Source organism: Podarcis pityusensis (assembly GCF_964106645.2).
Source record: "Podarcis pityusensis genome assembly, chromosome: 5".
NCBI classification, from domain to species: Eukaryota; Metazoa; Chordata; class Lepidosauria; order Squamata; family Lacertidae; genus Podarcis; species Podarcis pityusensis.
Genome location: NC_138032.1, coordinates 4,677,289 through 4,692,464, shown reverse-complemented (window position 1 = coordinate 4,692,464; position 15,176 = coordinate 4,677,289). Strand labels below are relative to the sequence as shown.

At 52.6% G+C, this 15,176-nt stretch overlaps 1 protein-coding gene and 1 long non-coding RNA gene across 3 annotated transcripts; one reads left to right on the top strand and one right to left on the bottom strand.

The window, feature by feature from the left end:
• Positions 1-1,913: 1,913 nt before the first annotated feature.
• On the bottom strand, positions 1,914-13,535 carry PTMA (prothymosin alpha). Of its 2 annotated transcripts, XR_013986874.1 has the most exons (6): positions 13,241-13,535; positions 7,914-7,985; positions 6,974-7,064; positions 6,262-6,423; positions 3,460-3,533; positions 1,914-2,914 (listed from the first exon to the last, which is right to left on the bottom strand). XR_013986874.1 is itself a non-coding variant. In XM_081007560.1 (5 exons), exons 1-5 carry the CDS (start codon positions 13,283-13,285, stop codon positions 2,867-2,869), a joined length of 330 nt encoding a protein of 109 aa, XP_080863686.1. In that variant the 5' UTR covers positions 13,286-13,533; the 3' UTR covers positions 1,914-2,866. The 2 variants fall into 2 exon arrangements, 1 of the variants encoding a protein (XP_080863686.1); XM_081007560.1 differs by lacking the exon at positions 6,262-6,423 and having other exon boundaries at positions 13,241-13,533.
• On the top strand, positions 7,993-12,061 carry LOC308478192. The gene is made up of 2 exons (XR_013986898.1): positions 7,993-9,334; positions 9,368-12,061. It is a non-coding gene; the product is annotated as an uncharacterized lncRNA (long non-coding RNA).
• Positions 13,536-15,176: the final 1,641 nt, after the last annotated feature.

Genomic DNA, 15,176 nt, shown 5'->3' with positions numbered 1-15,176 from the left:
CACAAGCCCCAGACATGTGCAGCAAAATGGCTGTCGATAGTTGAAAAGGCTCTGGGATCCAGGTTTGCTTTCCCATCCCATCCAGGTACCAGGAGCATGCTGTCAAGTTTCGGCAATTCTTTCTGGAGGCTCCCCAAACTGTGCAGGCTCTCTCAACTTGACTACTGCAATGCGTAGCACTCGGGGCTGGCCTTGAAGAGGGTTTGGAAATTTCAGTAGACCCTGAGGGCAGAAAAGGCGCATTCTGCTGCTTTTGATTCGCATTGGCCACCTCCTTACTAAGCTAAAGGCGGCAGATGTTGGGACTTCCTAAGCCATGGGTAGGCAACCTAAGGCCCGTGGGATGGATCCGGCCCAATCGCCTTCTAAGTCCGGCCCGCGGATGGTCTGGGAATCAGCGTGTTTTTGCATGAGTAGAATGCACCCGTTTATTTAAAATGCATCTCCGGGTTATTTGTGGGGCCTGCCTGGTGTTTTTTGCATGAGCAGAATGTGTGCTTTTATTTAAAAGGCATCTCTGGGTTATTTCTGGGGCACAGGCATTTGTTCATTTTTTTTTCAAAACACAGTGGTACCTCAGGTTACAAACACTTCAAGTTACAGACTCGGCTAACCCGGAAGTAGTAAAATTGTGTGGCAGCGGCGCAGCGGGAGGCCCATTTAGCTAAAGTGGTACCTCAGGTTAAGAACGGACCTCTGTAACGAATTAAGTTCTTAACCCGAGGTACCACTGTATAGTCCAAGGTCTGAGGGACAGTGGACCGGCCCCCTGCTGAAAAAGTTTGCTGACCCGTCCTAAGCCTTCAGGAACCCAGCATTGGATGCAGGGCCTTCTCTCATGTGAAGAAACCAGACTGCAAAGCAAGCTCAACCGAGAGGCAGTGTGGCGAAGCAGTTAAAGGTGTTTAACTCCTTCCTGGCCAGGGCTCAAATCCCCACCCAGCCATGGAACTCAGCAGGTAACCTTTGGCCGGTCAAGTCTCTCAGGCTACCCTACCTCACAGGGCTGTTGAGGGTAAAAAAACCCACATTGTCCCACCTTTAACCAGTAACTCCCTGGTTACAACAGCTCTGGTCTGTTTCCAGGCACAATTTGAAGTGCTGGCTATGACCTCTCAAGCCCTGGGCGGCTTAGGCCCAGGCTTTCAAAGACTGTATTTCCTGATATGAACCTGCCTGGATTTAAGAGTTCTCTGGCGGCAAGCCTTTTGGGGATTCAGAAGAGGGCCTTCTCGGTGGTGGCTCCTCCCAAGCTTCAAATCTCCTTCCTCCCTTGCTGTCTTTCCCCAGCAGGCAAAGAACTTCCGACAAACGTTCGGGAACGGACTGCTTTTAATCAAAGAGCTGGTGCCATGCTGTTTCCATTTTAATTATTTATGGTTTTAATTTATTGTCTCTCTGAATTCCTGGCTCTCAGCCTTACCTCCCAGATAATGTGGGACTTTTCAGTGACCATCAAAATCATGCTAATATATTCACAGTGCAAAGGAGATTCTTGCCTACTATATATTCTCCCATCAATGTTTGCTTAATTATTTCCTCCCAGTTCAGTTTTTAACTGTTATAATCTGTAAGCTGCCTGGGTGTATACAATAATAATGATTATGGAATAAATGGAAATCAATCAGGCAACAAAATCGCTTTTTAACGGTGGTTCCTCTTGGGATGGAGCAATCTACCAGGTTGGCAAAGGCTGGGCCCAGGCTGCAAATGCTTCCGGGTGTTTGTTTCAGACTACAGCTGCGCAATGCAAGGGGTTGGTCTGGATGACCCTTGGGGTCCCATTCAACTCTATAGTTCTATGATTCCAACAGGCCTCTTTGCCAGGAGGGGGAAAAAAACCCATCGCCCTTTCAATTCCACCCCCCCCAAAAAACAGAATAAAAGGGGAAAGAACGAAAGCTACACAGCAATTGTACAACCAGCTTCGTTAGAACAACTCAGCAAAATAAAATTCCGGTTTATTGTTGGACAACATTGTTTTCACACATACATCAAACAGGCCAAAACAAAAAAAAAATTAACAGCAACTTTGTAGACAAAACAAAAGAACGAAAAATAAAAAGAAGAAAAAGGAAAGAAAAAACCCTTTTATCTTTGGCCTTGCCATCTCATACAAACCAACTAGTTATGGTACATCTAAAGTACATACACAGAAGAAAAGAGAAAGTTACTGGAATGCTCAGAATAAAGATTGGACTTTTTTTGCATTTTTTTTTACAAGGTCGTGTTTTGTTTCCCCCCCTTCTCCTTTTGAGATAAACGTTTTGGACATGGTCACACCACAAGTAAAGTCAAGAAATATTTTCAAATTTTTTTTCCTTTTCGGTTGTTTTGTTTTTGAGGAACAGAGGGAGAGAGAGAAAGAGAGAGATTTTAAAAAATTAAAACACCACACTTCAAAGCCCCGTCCCCCCTTTTGGTCAATCGGAGATCGCGTTAAAAATGGCTGACCTCGTCACAATATGTACAAAAATATAAAATGTAAATAAAAAATACAAACAAATTCTCCTTTAAAGTTACTTTTAAGAAAGCAAGCTGGGCCTTGAAGTTTTCCATGGGGGAAGAGAAGAGGCCGGGGGGGGGGGTCAGGACCTTAATTTCTCCGCTCCCCCCAACCCGGTCTCCCCCCACAAAAGTGGCTTAACTTTCATTCCACTCAAGAGTTGGGAGAAGGGCTGCCCCCCCTCTACTTGATGACAAGCGACCACAGCAAAAAGGGGGTCGGGGGGGGGGAGGAAGAGGAGGAAGGGGACATTTTGCAACAGGAGCTCCAAAGGTGAGTAGGTCACGCTGGCCTTTAAAAAAAATTTCCTCTTTTAAGTTTTAAAAAAAATGTGTGTGTTTTTAAAAGTATCTCTGCCTCCTAATCGTCTTCGTCGGTTTTCTGCTTCTTGGGATCGACGTCATCATCCTGTGGGGGGGAAATGGTATATTATGTGTAAGAACGTGGCTCTTTCTGTGTTGCAGCGCCTACATCCTCAGATTTCCCTGCCTATTGATTATCGGCTGTACCCTTTTCAGCACCGGGCGGAAACTATTTTGGTTTAGAGAAGCCTGCCCAGATGTTTAGGATGCTGGTGCGAGTTGGAACCAGTCTTCCAGTCCATTGTTAACGGAGACTTTTTAGAAAGTCTTAAAAATTGTTATTCAACCTTACTCCTATCTGCATACGAGATTTCTTACCCTGATCGGGTGGTGTATAAGTTCTATGGAACAGATCAGAAATAAATCTCCCTTTGCCCAATTTTGGAAAACTTGAGAAAGGCTCCCTTGCAACCTATTGGCTTGCAGATGTTTTGCTCCACAAAAGCAAGCTGCTTCTCACTTATCTCCCCATCGACAGATGCCAGAAGGTTTCTTCTGTGACTTAAGGGAAGAACCAGAAGGGCCCCGACTCTCCAATTCTCTTAGGGTTCTCTCTAAAGCTTGCACAGTCGCAGACCTCAAGCCACTCACCTCATCGTCCTCAGCTGCCCGCTTCCCTGGGGGCCCTTCAGCCTCATCGTCCTCATCGCCATCTTCTTCTTCACCTGGGGGGGGAAGATGACGACGGGCGTGAAAGGGGGAAAGCGAGATGAGGAAGCAGCAAGACCCACACCCTCCCACTACGCCTGGTCCAAGCCTCCAGGAGCCCTTAGAAGAACAGATTCTCAACATTCTGACTTTTAAAAGCTCTGTTCTTTTAGCATTCACAGAATGCAAGGTTAAAATGCACAGGTGCCACTTTCCTTCTCCTTTTTGTGCGAGAAGCTACACTTCTGCGTTTTACTTCCTCCTTCCATTTCCCCGGGAGTCCATTTGAGGAGGGTGCTTGCCTGCCTGCTTGCTGCAAAGAGGGAGAAGGAGCTGCAGGTATTCTGCAGGAAGGTTTACTTATTCAATCTCCCTTCTGCCTTTTATTTTTATTTTTTTGCTTGTTCGGATTTGGGCTTTTTAGCAGGGGCTACAAATGGCGCCAGGGCAGCACTCCCAGTAAGCAGCTGCCCCTTCTCTCCACAAAACGCTGGAATCTTTTATTGGTTTGAAGAGTTTCATTCGCAGACAAGACGCCGTGCGTTTTCGTGCAGCGGGACAGGGCACAAGAGGGGGACATTCCATCGTCATTCCCACCCAGTTATCTGTTCAATTCTCCCTGCCTTGGGAGGGGGAGGAAAGATAGGGAGCCAAAAGTCTAGTGAAACTTTGGGGGAGATGTGACGTGTGCCCTGTTACACCCAAGAACTATGCGCAGAGGAACAGATGCAGAAAACTCTGCAAGCAAGCCAGGGTTGTAGGCGCAAGGCAACACTGGAACAAGCACCTTTTGTGAGAGCAAAACCCACACCGCACAGAAACTGGGAAAGAGGGGTCCTCTGTTGTAGCGGCTGCCAAGCTCAGTTTGTTTTTGCGTCCCCGTCCCAACGACAAGCCCGCCTTTAATGAGGTGGGACAGAGAGAGCCAAAATTCATTAGTTCTGACTCAGGACGTTTTACTAATTGTCAGGGGCAGGGAACCTGCCAAGGACCACATCCTTCAGAACTGAGAGAAAGAAAAGAGCACTGGATTGACCCAGAAAAGGTCTGAAATAGGCCAGTGGATTGGGGACGGCTCGAAGGGATACTCCAGCGCTGGAGAGATCTGTGTGTGTCCCCCCCCCCCCCCGGTTTAAGCTCTTCTGGATAAGTGGCAGGCCTGTTTGAACCTTCCACATTTAGGCCAGTAATCTGGCTTAATTGTCACCACAAGCCACTAGCAGAGAGCGGAGTGGAAGGAGGCCTCGGGGCGAGAGGAGTGGAGAGATTAGGGTCACCTGGGCAGAAAAGCTGCCCCACTTCCTCCCTCAATGTTGGGCTCAATGTTGCTCTGCTTCACCTCACGCAGAGTTTTAAAGTCCTGGGGATGGAAGGAAGCTCTGCTGGGCTGAGAGGGAAACAGACAGAGGGCAGAGGAATGGCTGCCTTTTGTGCCGACGGAACAGGACATTCTTGGCTTCTGGCGCTGAAGTAACGGGATCCGAGGAGCAACCAGATACTAGTGTTTTCGAAAGGGAAGAAAAAACACCAAACACACCCCTCCAGGGCACTTTGGAGAGTAGGGGCCCAATGTGCTGCCCCACCACAAAAAAAGTGCCTTTGTTCCTTCTGGTGTTTGGGAAAAGAAATTATAATAGTGTTAATGTTGATGTTCTAAATGCTATTTTATAGGAACATTTACTTGCCTCTCTGAACTTTTGTGCCGGAGAGCTCTCAAAAAATGGACCCTGCAAGCCCTTGATGGTTGCAAAAAAAAAAGTTATACTTCAAGGTTGGAAAGTTAAATATCCATCCCTGAAGAGCATATAAGTGTCAGCCTTGTTTGGTTATCCTTTGTGGCCATATGGACAATGTATATTAATATATGCTTAAAATCGGATCTATGATGATCGTTAAGGTGAGCTGACGTTCTTTGTTAGATTTGCAATTATTTTTAAAATGCAAATCATAATGATTGATGCCACCACCCTATATGAAATGGTATCAAAGACATCTATCTATCTCCCCACCTCCTTTCCCCGCAGGCAACCCAGAACGCTTCTGCTACATCCTAGCTTGGTGTTGACATCACCGCTCCATCGCCATGGTTTCCGAGCTCTGCTTCCCCACCCCTTTTCCCTCCTCCTCAATCACCCCGGGTCGCCAGGCAACGCTCCCCCACCCAGCAACAGATACCCAATTATGCAAAACGGCCCGAAGGCCCCAGGAGACTCAAGGATAAGAGGCAATAGCCAAGTGTAACTCAGAACGTTCTCCAGAAAGGGGCAATGCTTCTTGCACCCAGGGGTGTGTGTTTGTGTGTGTTGCACGTTGTCTTGTTTTTCACGAGAGATGAGATGCTTTCGCCAGCGGTTCAGAGCCACAATTAAAGAGGCTCTCGGGGGACGCCATTAAAGGCAAAGAAACTGGGTAAAAGGAACAAGGAGCAAGGTCGTTAATGTTTTTTTCTTTATTGGGGAAAAGAGGGGAATCAAAGTGCCTAAAGCTAAGCCACAACAGCTCCCCTCGCAGAGATCTCCTCCAGGAAGCAGCCTCCAGTTCTTGCAATTGTGCAAGAGACCACTGCAATTTATCCACAGGGCGAAAGGGAAGGAAGATTTGCCCATCGCAAACGGTTCTTTTCTCCCACCCAAAACCCAGGCTTTTGGGTTTCCTAGCCCATCACGGAAATAATATAGTGCACAGTGGATAGCCCACTCGCTGTAAACAATTAAAAGTGGTTTAAAACGCCACAAGGAAATATACCTGGTTGTCACCTATACACTCACACACCCAGGGGCATCCGACACATTAGGCCCCCCTTTGGGGAGTGTGTGAATGAGGCTCGAGAAGTTTACCCCCGACTCCTCAGCAACAGAAGGGGGAAATGTTTGGGAAGCCAGCTGCAAAATTGCAATGGTGCCAGGCCTGTAAAGGAATGGCAGGAATCAAACCCTGAACGGTTCCCCCCTCCCCCCGCATCTGAACAGACGCCAAATATTCCAGCTTAGCCGGGGAGGCTGAGGCTGGGCGGAACGGGAGTTGGGGCCCAAAACACCTGCAGGTTAAAGGTGTGGGGCCAGGACAGGTTTCTCAAATCCTCACGCAGCCGTCGCTGGGAGATTGCAGGCTAGTTGCAAAGAATCTCTGCTGTACCTGCCTCACAAGGTTGTTGTTGTTGCGGCGGTGGTGGGAGGGGGTGGGGGAAGCCCATGTCCTCCTTGTGGGAAAGGCAGGACCCAATAAACATACGTTGCTCCCCGCTGATTTTGTCGCCGGTTGGCTCTCCTTATGGGAGCTGGCGGAAAAGCAAAATGCCTTGCCTGTCGTGCTCAACCCAGAAAGGCCATTAGGGGGAGCCACTGCCCTCTCCAACTGGACACAGCTGGGGCAAGGGTGAGCAGCTGGCCTTCTGCAAGCAGAAGGGGGGCCCTTGTGGCACGTGGGGGGGAGGTCAGAAAGGGAAACGGAAGGTCACCTTCTTCCTCGTCCTCCTCGTCCTCGCCAACTTCTTCTTCTTCCTCATCTACCTCGTTGTCTGCTTCCTGCTCCCCATTTTCCTCGTTTTCCTTGTGGAAACAAAACACACTTAGGAAAAGGCAAAACTCGCCCCTCAAAGGAGGCAGCCCAAACGCCACTCGCAGAGGAAAGTGCCCCCCAAAGCACAGCATTTAAAAGAGCTGCGGTCTTGTTTCTTGAAACAGCTGCTAGGATGCACCAGAGCTCATCCTATCAGGATTCCCTAGGTTTCGGTCGGCACCTGCCCCCTTCTCCTTCCTTCCTCCTTCCCCACAACACACACAGCGGTCTGGGTTGTCGGCCACTTGCCAATCCCCTGCTATGGCAGGGGTGCATTATCTGTGGGTTGCCGGTTGCAATCCTGGCAACATTTCTGTGTTGCAGCAATCAAACACCGGTGCTGCAACAGGGGGACGGGGTCAAAACTAAGAGCCAACACCCCACTGACTGTATGCAACAACTTGCAAGCCCACAATAATTTACTGTTTCAATCATTACCATACGGTATTGGTTGGATGAGCTTACATTTGCGTTCTCTTAATTTACCAACAAGACTTTCAAGCTCAGGGAAGAGAAACCAACTACGTCGCAGCAGTGACAGAGCAGCATGCGCAAGGCCCTGGGTTCGAGTTCTACCACCTCCCAGATTTCTCTGGGGAAGGGAAACAGGAGACACCTCACACGGGGAGAAGCCCTGCCTTCTGCAAGCTGGTGCCCTCCGGAAGTTTTTGATAACCACTCCCATCAGTACACTGTGATAGGAGCTGTGGTTCAACACATCGGGGGGGGGGGGGGCAACAGCTTGCAAAAGACTGGGCCCCACAGCTTGACCCAGCAGAAGGTAACTTCCTATGCCTCCACCTGCCTATGCCTCACTTCTCCTGGCAGAAAATACTTACGGCGTTTCCATTAGCTGGGGCATCTCTGCCATTTTCTGTCTCTTCCACGACTTCCTTCTTCTCTTTCAAGTCCTTAAAAGGGACAGAAATAAACCAGAGTGAGTCACCAGGATTCCAGCCTCCAATATGGTTGACGCTCTTTTTGGGAATCTGAGGAGTTCTTTCACCTCCTCCTCCTCTCCAATGAGCTTGGTTTGTTTTTTTGGAAGGATGGGAGAACGAAGAAAGGAAAACAAGAACATCACAAAGTATAGGAAATGAACTTACTCCTCCCCAACTGCATGTGGAACAGCTTGAATGCAGAAGCCGGGACTGGGCACAGCAAAACCTTGCCCCCCCCCCAAACCAAACCAAACAGACAGACTCTGCGCTTAGGCAGTGCAGTGTTTGACAAACACGCATAAACCTCAGGAACGGAAAAGCCCGGCTTTTCATGTTGTTCCAGCAGGGCTCCACCTCCCCATAGCAGACCAGGCTTGGACCAGGTTAGGTTATGGGAGTCCAGAGCAGAGAAACATTCCCCCACCGGCCTGATATTACAGCACGTTCCCTTCCCCCTTATGAAAGGGGGGCGAGTCAGTGGCTCATCAACAAACCGCCAACCTAACACTGAAAACCACAGAAGTGAGGGGGGAAAGCAGAGTCCAGAAACCTCATTTTGAGCCACAGGATGTGTCTACCTGCTGCTGGCCGGTTGCCGGAATCTGATGGAAAAAGGCACCAGCCACAGCAGGAGCCCCCTTGCCCATGCATACACAGATAAGCCTGTCACCAGGATCCTGCCCTCTCCCTCTCTTGACTGACAGCCTCAGCCTGCCAGCTTTTTAAAAGGCCGCAAGGGATCCAGGAACATCTTAGCGGATAAACCGTGGCCTGATCTGTTGGTGGTTCTGCCACCCGAATGGCTGCATGCTTTGCCCCGCACAGAGTCCGGCATGAATAATCTGGAAGGCGGTTATATGCACAGCCCAACATAAAGGATTGCCTCCTTGCTCCCCCCACCCCGGTTTATTTGTTTGGATTAGACTAGCCTCCAAATTATTTGCAGGCCCAGTGCAGCCATGCATTGCTTAAGCTTCTCAAGACAAGCAGGGCTCCTGGGTAAATCGGGAACAGATTAGCAAACGCTGCCTGCACTGACGAGAAACACCCGGGAATCCTCCTCTTGTATTGCCTCACTTTAGTACCTCTAGGCTCACACCTGTTGCTGAGCATTTAAATCTGGGCAAAAATCAAGCAAGCCTGTTGAGTGTTTTGTTTTTTCCCACTTTTGGATCTGGTTACCTTCACCCACCTTGCAAACAGATCCATCGTATTCACATCGACCAGATTGGAGCAGTATTCCCTCACGCGCAGAAACAGATATGAACACACAACCTCTCTGAGCAACACCCCCTAAAGAGCAAATCAAAACAGGCTCCGTAATGAAGCAGAAGCAGCAGCAGCAGCAGCAGCAGCAGCAGCAGCAGCAGCAGCAGTTAACCTCGTAACTAAAACCTAGTGCTAGATCATCACAGGCCGGTTGAATTACAAAACATGGTTGATTTTTATTTTATTCTTTGCATGGAGTAGAGGCACCTCAAAGCAGAAAGCACCAGATTTTTCCGCACTCCAAGGCAAATTGACAATACAACAAGCTTTAACTTGATCCTGAAACCTTTGAGGCAGGAGTCTATAATTACAGGCCCAGCAGAGCTGTTTGCCACTTCAAGACCAGCCACAACAACACTAGCTAGGAGGGGCAATCCATAACTTCTGGAAATTTCTTTTAAAAAAATAACAATTATCTGGAACTGTACTCTAAAAGCAACACGATGTGTATCCACCTTGCAGAGCCGCTAGGTTGAAATCTAGAGGAAACCATTTTATTAACATAGCACCCCCTACATGCACAGGGCCTCTGGCAAAGGAAACATAAGCAGGAGGCACCTGCACCAACCCAATTTGCTAACTGAGGAACGGCAATAAAACGGTCCACGTAAAGCAAAACTGACAAAAGTACTTATTTCAACCCTCTCCAAAACACATTTGCAGCCTGGTGCCAAGGGTAACCCAATTGTCAAATGCATTCATGGGATCATTCTTTCCCTCCCTCCCTCCCCCCCCCCCCCTCTCCTAATCGCAAGCTTTGCAAAGTGCAACCGCTGCTGCCGCCACCTGTAACAGATACGCCTACTAACAACCCTGGCAAACATTTATTTTTATTTATTTAATTTATAAAAAAGCCTCCCCCCTACAGGGGGCGCCCGCGCCGCGAGCGCTCGACGCTTCGCCTACGGCCTGCCACGCGCCCGGGCCCATTTCAAAACAGCGCGCCACGGCCGGCGCCCGCTCCGATTGGCCAGCTGCGGCAGAACTCCCGACGCATGCCGGGACGTGTAGTTCCCCCTTTGAAAGGAGCAGGGAGGGCTGCGGCAGGGCGCCGGGAAGGCAGCGGACTACGATTCCCAAGAGGCCCCGCGCGGGCGGGGGCCAGAGGGGAGGGAAGGAGGAGGAGGGAAAAGGCAAGAGGGAGAAGAGGAGGCGGCGGCACGTGGTGGGGCCGCTTTGGGCTGCTGTTTGCTGCGGCCGCAGCAGCCGGGGGCGGCGCTGGAGAGGAGGAGCCGCCGCCCGGCTGGGAAATAAACCGAGCTGGCTGCCCCCGGGGCATTTGGGGGTGCAAAAAATAGAAATAAATTCACGGGGGCGGGAGAAAAGAGTTTGCAGCCGAAAATAGGTTGGGGGGCTCACTCCCCGCCCCAGCACCTTGCCCCCTATTTTATTATAAAAAGATAGCTGTGTATTTGAACTCGTCCAAAGAGAGTTACACTTGGGCAAGTGGAGTGAGCTGGCCAACCTAGAAAAAGAAAAGTGTTTTTTTTTGGGGGGGGGAGTGAATCCCCGTCAAAAGTTCCCTTTCTAAACGATGCTCCAACTTCCACACCCCCCCAGTTGTTAATGGTGGCCCGCCCATGACCCCACCACCACTCACTAGGGGTGCCCGCCCGCTTCGACGTGGGTCTGAGGTGCGTCCAAGGGGTCCCCCCAAAACCTGGCCGCCAAAGCCAGCGAAACGTCCCTTCGCTTCTCACACCCCCCCGGGCTCTGTAGCGAAACTGCCCACCCGCAGCTGCAAAGCTTTCGGGTTAAACCCCCCCCCAACCAACCGCGACTGCAGCTCTTGCCGGCACCTGTAAAAAGGCCGTCCGCGGAGCGCAGCGCCAAAGCTCGACGGGGCGCGAGGAAAGAAACGAAGCTGGCAGGGGGGCTTGATGGAAGCTGGAGGCGGCGCAGGAGCACCCGGGAGAGGGGGGTCCCCTCTCTTGGATCCCAGCAACGGCCCAAGCCGCCTGCATCCGACGCCCCTTCCCCTCGAGGGGAGATAGAAAGTAGAGGGACGGTGCCAGCCGCGGAATGACCTTGCTGGGTTCGCTTCCGTGGCCCCGAAGACCCTTCGAGATGCGGGCTGTGAAAACGGGGTTTGTTTGGGGATGGGGGGACGTCGACAGGAGCCCCGTCGGTGGTCTCTGCGGGGAGGCTCCCCCTGCCCAGAAAAGTGAAGGGTGCCTTAAAAGCGGGAGAGAAATGGCCACCCGAAGGCTGCAAGCTATTACAACCGCCGGCTCTCCCCCCTCCCCGAATCTGCGGGTGGCCAGAAGGCCGAAGGAGACGCGCGCCGTCTGCTTGGCACAATGTATCCGGCGGCTGCTTCATTGTATCCGCCGCCCGTCCAAGGCCCGGGGGGGGGGGGAGAGCAGAGAAGGACGAACCTGTCCCACTGGCAACCCAACGGCAACCGAGATGTTGGCGACGGGGAAAGGAAAACACCGATCCCGCCCCCGTCTTCCCATTCATCCCCGCCCATCTATCTACCCACTCGGACGCGTGGGTTCCCTCCGGCGAGCCCCGTTACGCCCCCGCGCCATCCGCACGGACCCCCCTTTTTAAACCGCGAGGAGTGCTTCCGGAACTTTTGCTTGGGGCGGCGAGGTGAGACGGAGGGAAAAGGGTCATTCTAGTTCCAAAAAAAAAGAGGGGTGGCATTTGAACTTCAGATGTCACCCCAGATGTTAGCAAGACCCCCTTTTCGTACCGGGTGCGCAAGGTTAAACCGCGCGTTGGTAACAGTCCAGCCCGTTTGCTGGATGGGAGATCTCAGTCTCTCCCCCTCCCCAAAAAAAACACCCCGAGGGGACAACGTTTCCCTGTGAAAGTCGGGGGGTGGGGTGCTGGGGGGGGGAAAATAAAGTAGGTAGGAAATCTAGAGAGACCCCGGGAGGCTCGGGCACTAAGCGAGGGGCCGCCGCGACGTGCTGGCTCTCCCCGCACCGTGAAACAAAGAGCCCGCGCCGGATGGCCACCAACATTTGCTCTCCGCTTCCCCATCAAAGCGAAGCCTCTTTACAGCCTCGACCCCCCAACCTGACACTCAAGTCAACCCCAACCCCCTTCTTCCCGCCCCCGCCGCCGCCTCCCTCCCCCCCAACAAACCGCTTCCGATTTTATCGCAGCCACCGGGGGTCGTAAAGTTATTTCCGTGCAATTAGCAAAAGCAAATTAAAAAATATGGGGGGGGGGGAGAGAGCGAGCAGCGGACACACGCAAACTCAACTTGCATTCAAGTACGCCGGAACGTTCACAAAGGATACCCAAGAGGGTAACATCCCTCCCGACGCCCCTCGCTTGTTTTCGTAATTTCAGGTGGAAATGGACCGGGGAAGAGGAGCACGGAAAGGCTGCCTTCAACCGTTGGGCACGGCGGGTCTTTCCCGCCGGGTGGCTTTTTAGTTCCCCCTCGTCCCGTCCCCCCGACTCGCACTCATGGCACTTTTTTTAAAAGTAGGGGAATCGGAGGGACCCTCTGAAGTTTTCGACGTCTGTCAAACCCGCGAGGCTCCTTTGAATGGAGAGCTCTTTCCAGACGGCCGCTTTGCAACAGGGACCATTGCGTGCGCCCAGGAGAGCCCGCAGCTCGGGCATTTTCAAGAGATTTTCTCAAAAGAAGCCTCCCGCTTTCTCCCTCTCTTAATATACAAGCTGTCCTGTCCGCCCCCTCGGGGGCTTGGAAAACCATTTTCCTTTCCGCAAAAACCACCTCCAAGGAACAAAAAACAAGCCGGGATCTTGCGGGAGCGAGGTCGCTGTCGCAAACAAAGAAACGAGGGAAGCGGAGAGCGCACGCCGCTCGTCGAGAGACACACGCGGACAAAATGGGACTTTCGGGGGAGGGGGGGCGGACGACGGGAGGCTCCGTCGAGGCAGATCCAGAAATAAGTAGCCGCGGCCGAGGAGGAGGACGGCGTGGCGAGGAGAGGACGCCTCGCATGCGTTGGGTCGCAGCCGCTTACCTTGGTGGAGATCTCGGAGCTGGTATCGACGGCGGCGTCTGACATGGCTGGCTTGGGAGTTGCGCGGGGATAAATCTCTCTCTAATCTATAGAAAATAGAGCTAAAATACAAAAATAAAGCCCCCGGCGACTTACAGGTCCACCGGCGCGCGCCTGGGGAGCAAGAGGGGGAAGAAGCGAAGAGAAAAGGGGGTGGGTGGGAAGAGGAAAAAAACAAAACCCCCCGAGAGCCGGAGCGAGCAAGGCAGAACAATGCAAAGATGGCTTTGGACGGAGCCAGTGGGAAGCTCACGCGGCGCCACTACCTTTAATATAGATTAGTGGGCGGCACGCTCACTCCCCTGCCCGGCACGGATTGGGCGGCCGCGGGGAAGAGGGGCCCGCCGATTGGTCGGGGGGCGAACAATGGGCAAGGCTGCTTAAAGCTGTACGAGGCGCGCTCGCCCCCCCCGCCCTCCCCTCCCGTCTGGGCAGCGCGGCGAGGAGTTGGTGCCGGGCCCGAGCCGTCCATGCAAAGCGAGCAGGACGGAGGGAGGGGAAGGAGGCGCTGCAAAGCGCGCGCGCGGGAAAAGGGGGGGCATGCAGGCCACCACCCCCGGAGCCGTCTCCTGCCCCTCCTCCCCGCGCGGGGAGGTTTTTGCGCCGTGCAAAAAGCGCAGAAGCGGAGCGGGGGAGGCATTGCAAAAGGCGAAAGGCTCGCAGCGCGCCCGGAGGGAGGAGCAGAAGGGGGCCGAGTTCACCCCCCCCCCGCTCACTTTTCTTTTCGGCGCGCGCACACGCGCGCGCACTGCTCCCCTTTCACTCCGAAGTTGCAAAGCCGCTTTCTAAAAAAACGCCCTTTTTGCGCCCCCGCTGAAGCAAAGTCGCTTGCATACGCACGCGCGCGCGCAGGGAACTTCTCTCGAGCACCACCATTTTGCGCAAAAAGCAACGCGCAAACCTTGGGGGTGCGACGTCCGCGAGCCTTGCGCTCGTGCGCAATCTGCTGCGGGGGGAGGGTTGCAGGAACCTGGGTGGGGTAGAAGGCTTTTGCGGGTCGGGGATCGAGGGGGAGAGAACAACAGGGGGTGGGGTGGGTTTTAGTGGGTTTTTTTAAAGGTCATGCGCGCATCTCCGCGCTCTTTAACGCGCCAGCAGGTTCAGGCGGAACCCAGCGAGGGTCGCTTGGGCAGCTGGCGAACGTGCTGAAAATTGCGCGGCGGCGCCTAAAGTTCGTGGGATTTGCGCACAGCCCGACCCGAACCCCGCGCAAACACACACACACAACCTCAACACGCGTCTTTGGCTCGACTTGCTGCTGAGCAAACATGAGAGGACGGAAAGGCTGCGCTATTGGCCGGAGAACCCGCGTGCACGTGGGAACGCCTATCTCCGTGTTCAGCACTTGGAGATGGGGGGAGGAGAGGGAGAGAGCTGACTCTCGAAACCTGCTGATCTCTGTTCAATTCAATCTCCGCTCCAAATCCCATCTTCCCGGTCTAAAATTTTTGGGCGAAATTTCACGTTTTTTAAAGCCCGCAGCTGACGCCAAGCAGGGGATGAGTTTCGCGTTTCCTCCCCGCGCACTTCTTCCCGCTCTCTCTTATTTACAAAAGCGGGGGGAAATGGGGATGCTGGAGACAGAGAGAGAGACGATTTCTCGCTCTGATTTGAGAGGGCTAACCGGGAAATTCGACTGGAGCAGCAACTGCTCGTTCGTCCCTTCCGACTTTTTGCTGCCATGCTCGTTTCACAAAGCGCAACGCACACCGGAGGTGATCGATAAAAGCCCCCGCGAGGAATCCGGCCAAACTTAAAATGCGGGTGGCCGGTTCCCGCCCCCACCTTTCTTACACTCGCCCGCTTCCCCGGCTCGGAGACCACCACTTCAATAAATATTTTTACTTTTAAATAAAAAAATGGCAAGGGCTTTGGGTGCAAGGTGCCCTGAAAAAAT

Excerpts from the sequence above, each read along its gene's own strand:
- PTMA (XM_081007560.1), bottom strand. The coding sequence starts at position 13,285 with ATGTCAGACGCCGCCGTCGATACCAGCTCCGAGATCTCCACCAAG. Across the intron at positions 7,065-7,913 it reads CCCCAGCTAATGGAAACGCC|GAAAACGAGGAAAATGGGGA; the intron begins GTAAGTATTTTC and ends TGTTTCCACAAG. Across the intron at positions 3,534-6,973 it reads CGAGGAGGACGAGGAAGAAG|GTGAAGAAGAAGATGGCGAT; the intron begins GTGACCTTCCGT and ends TTCCCCCCCCAG.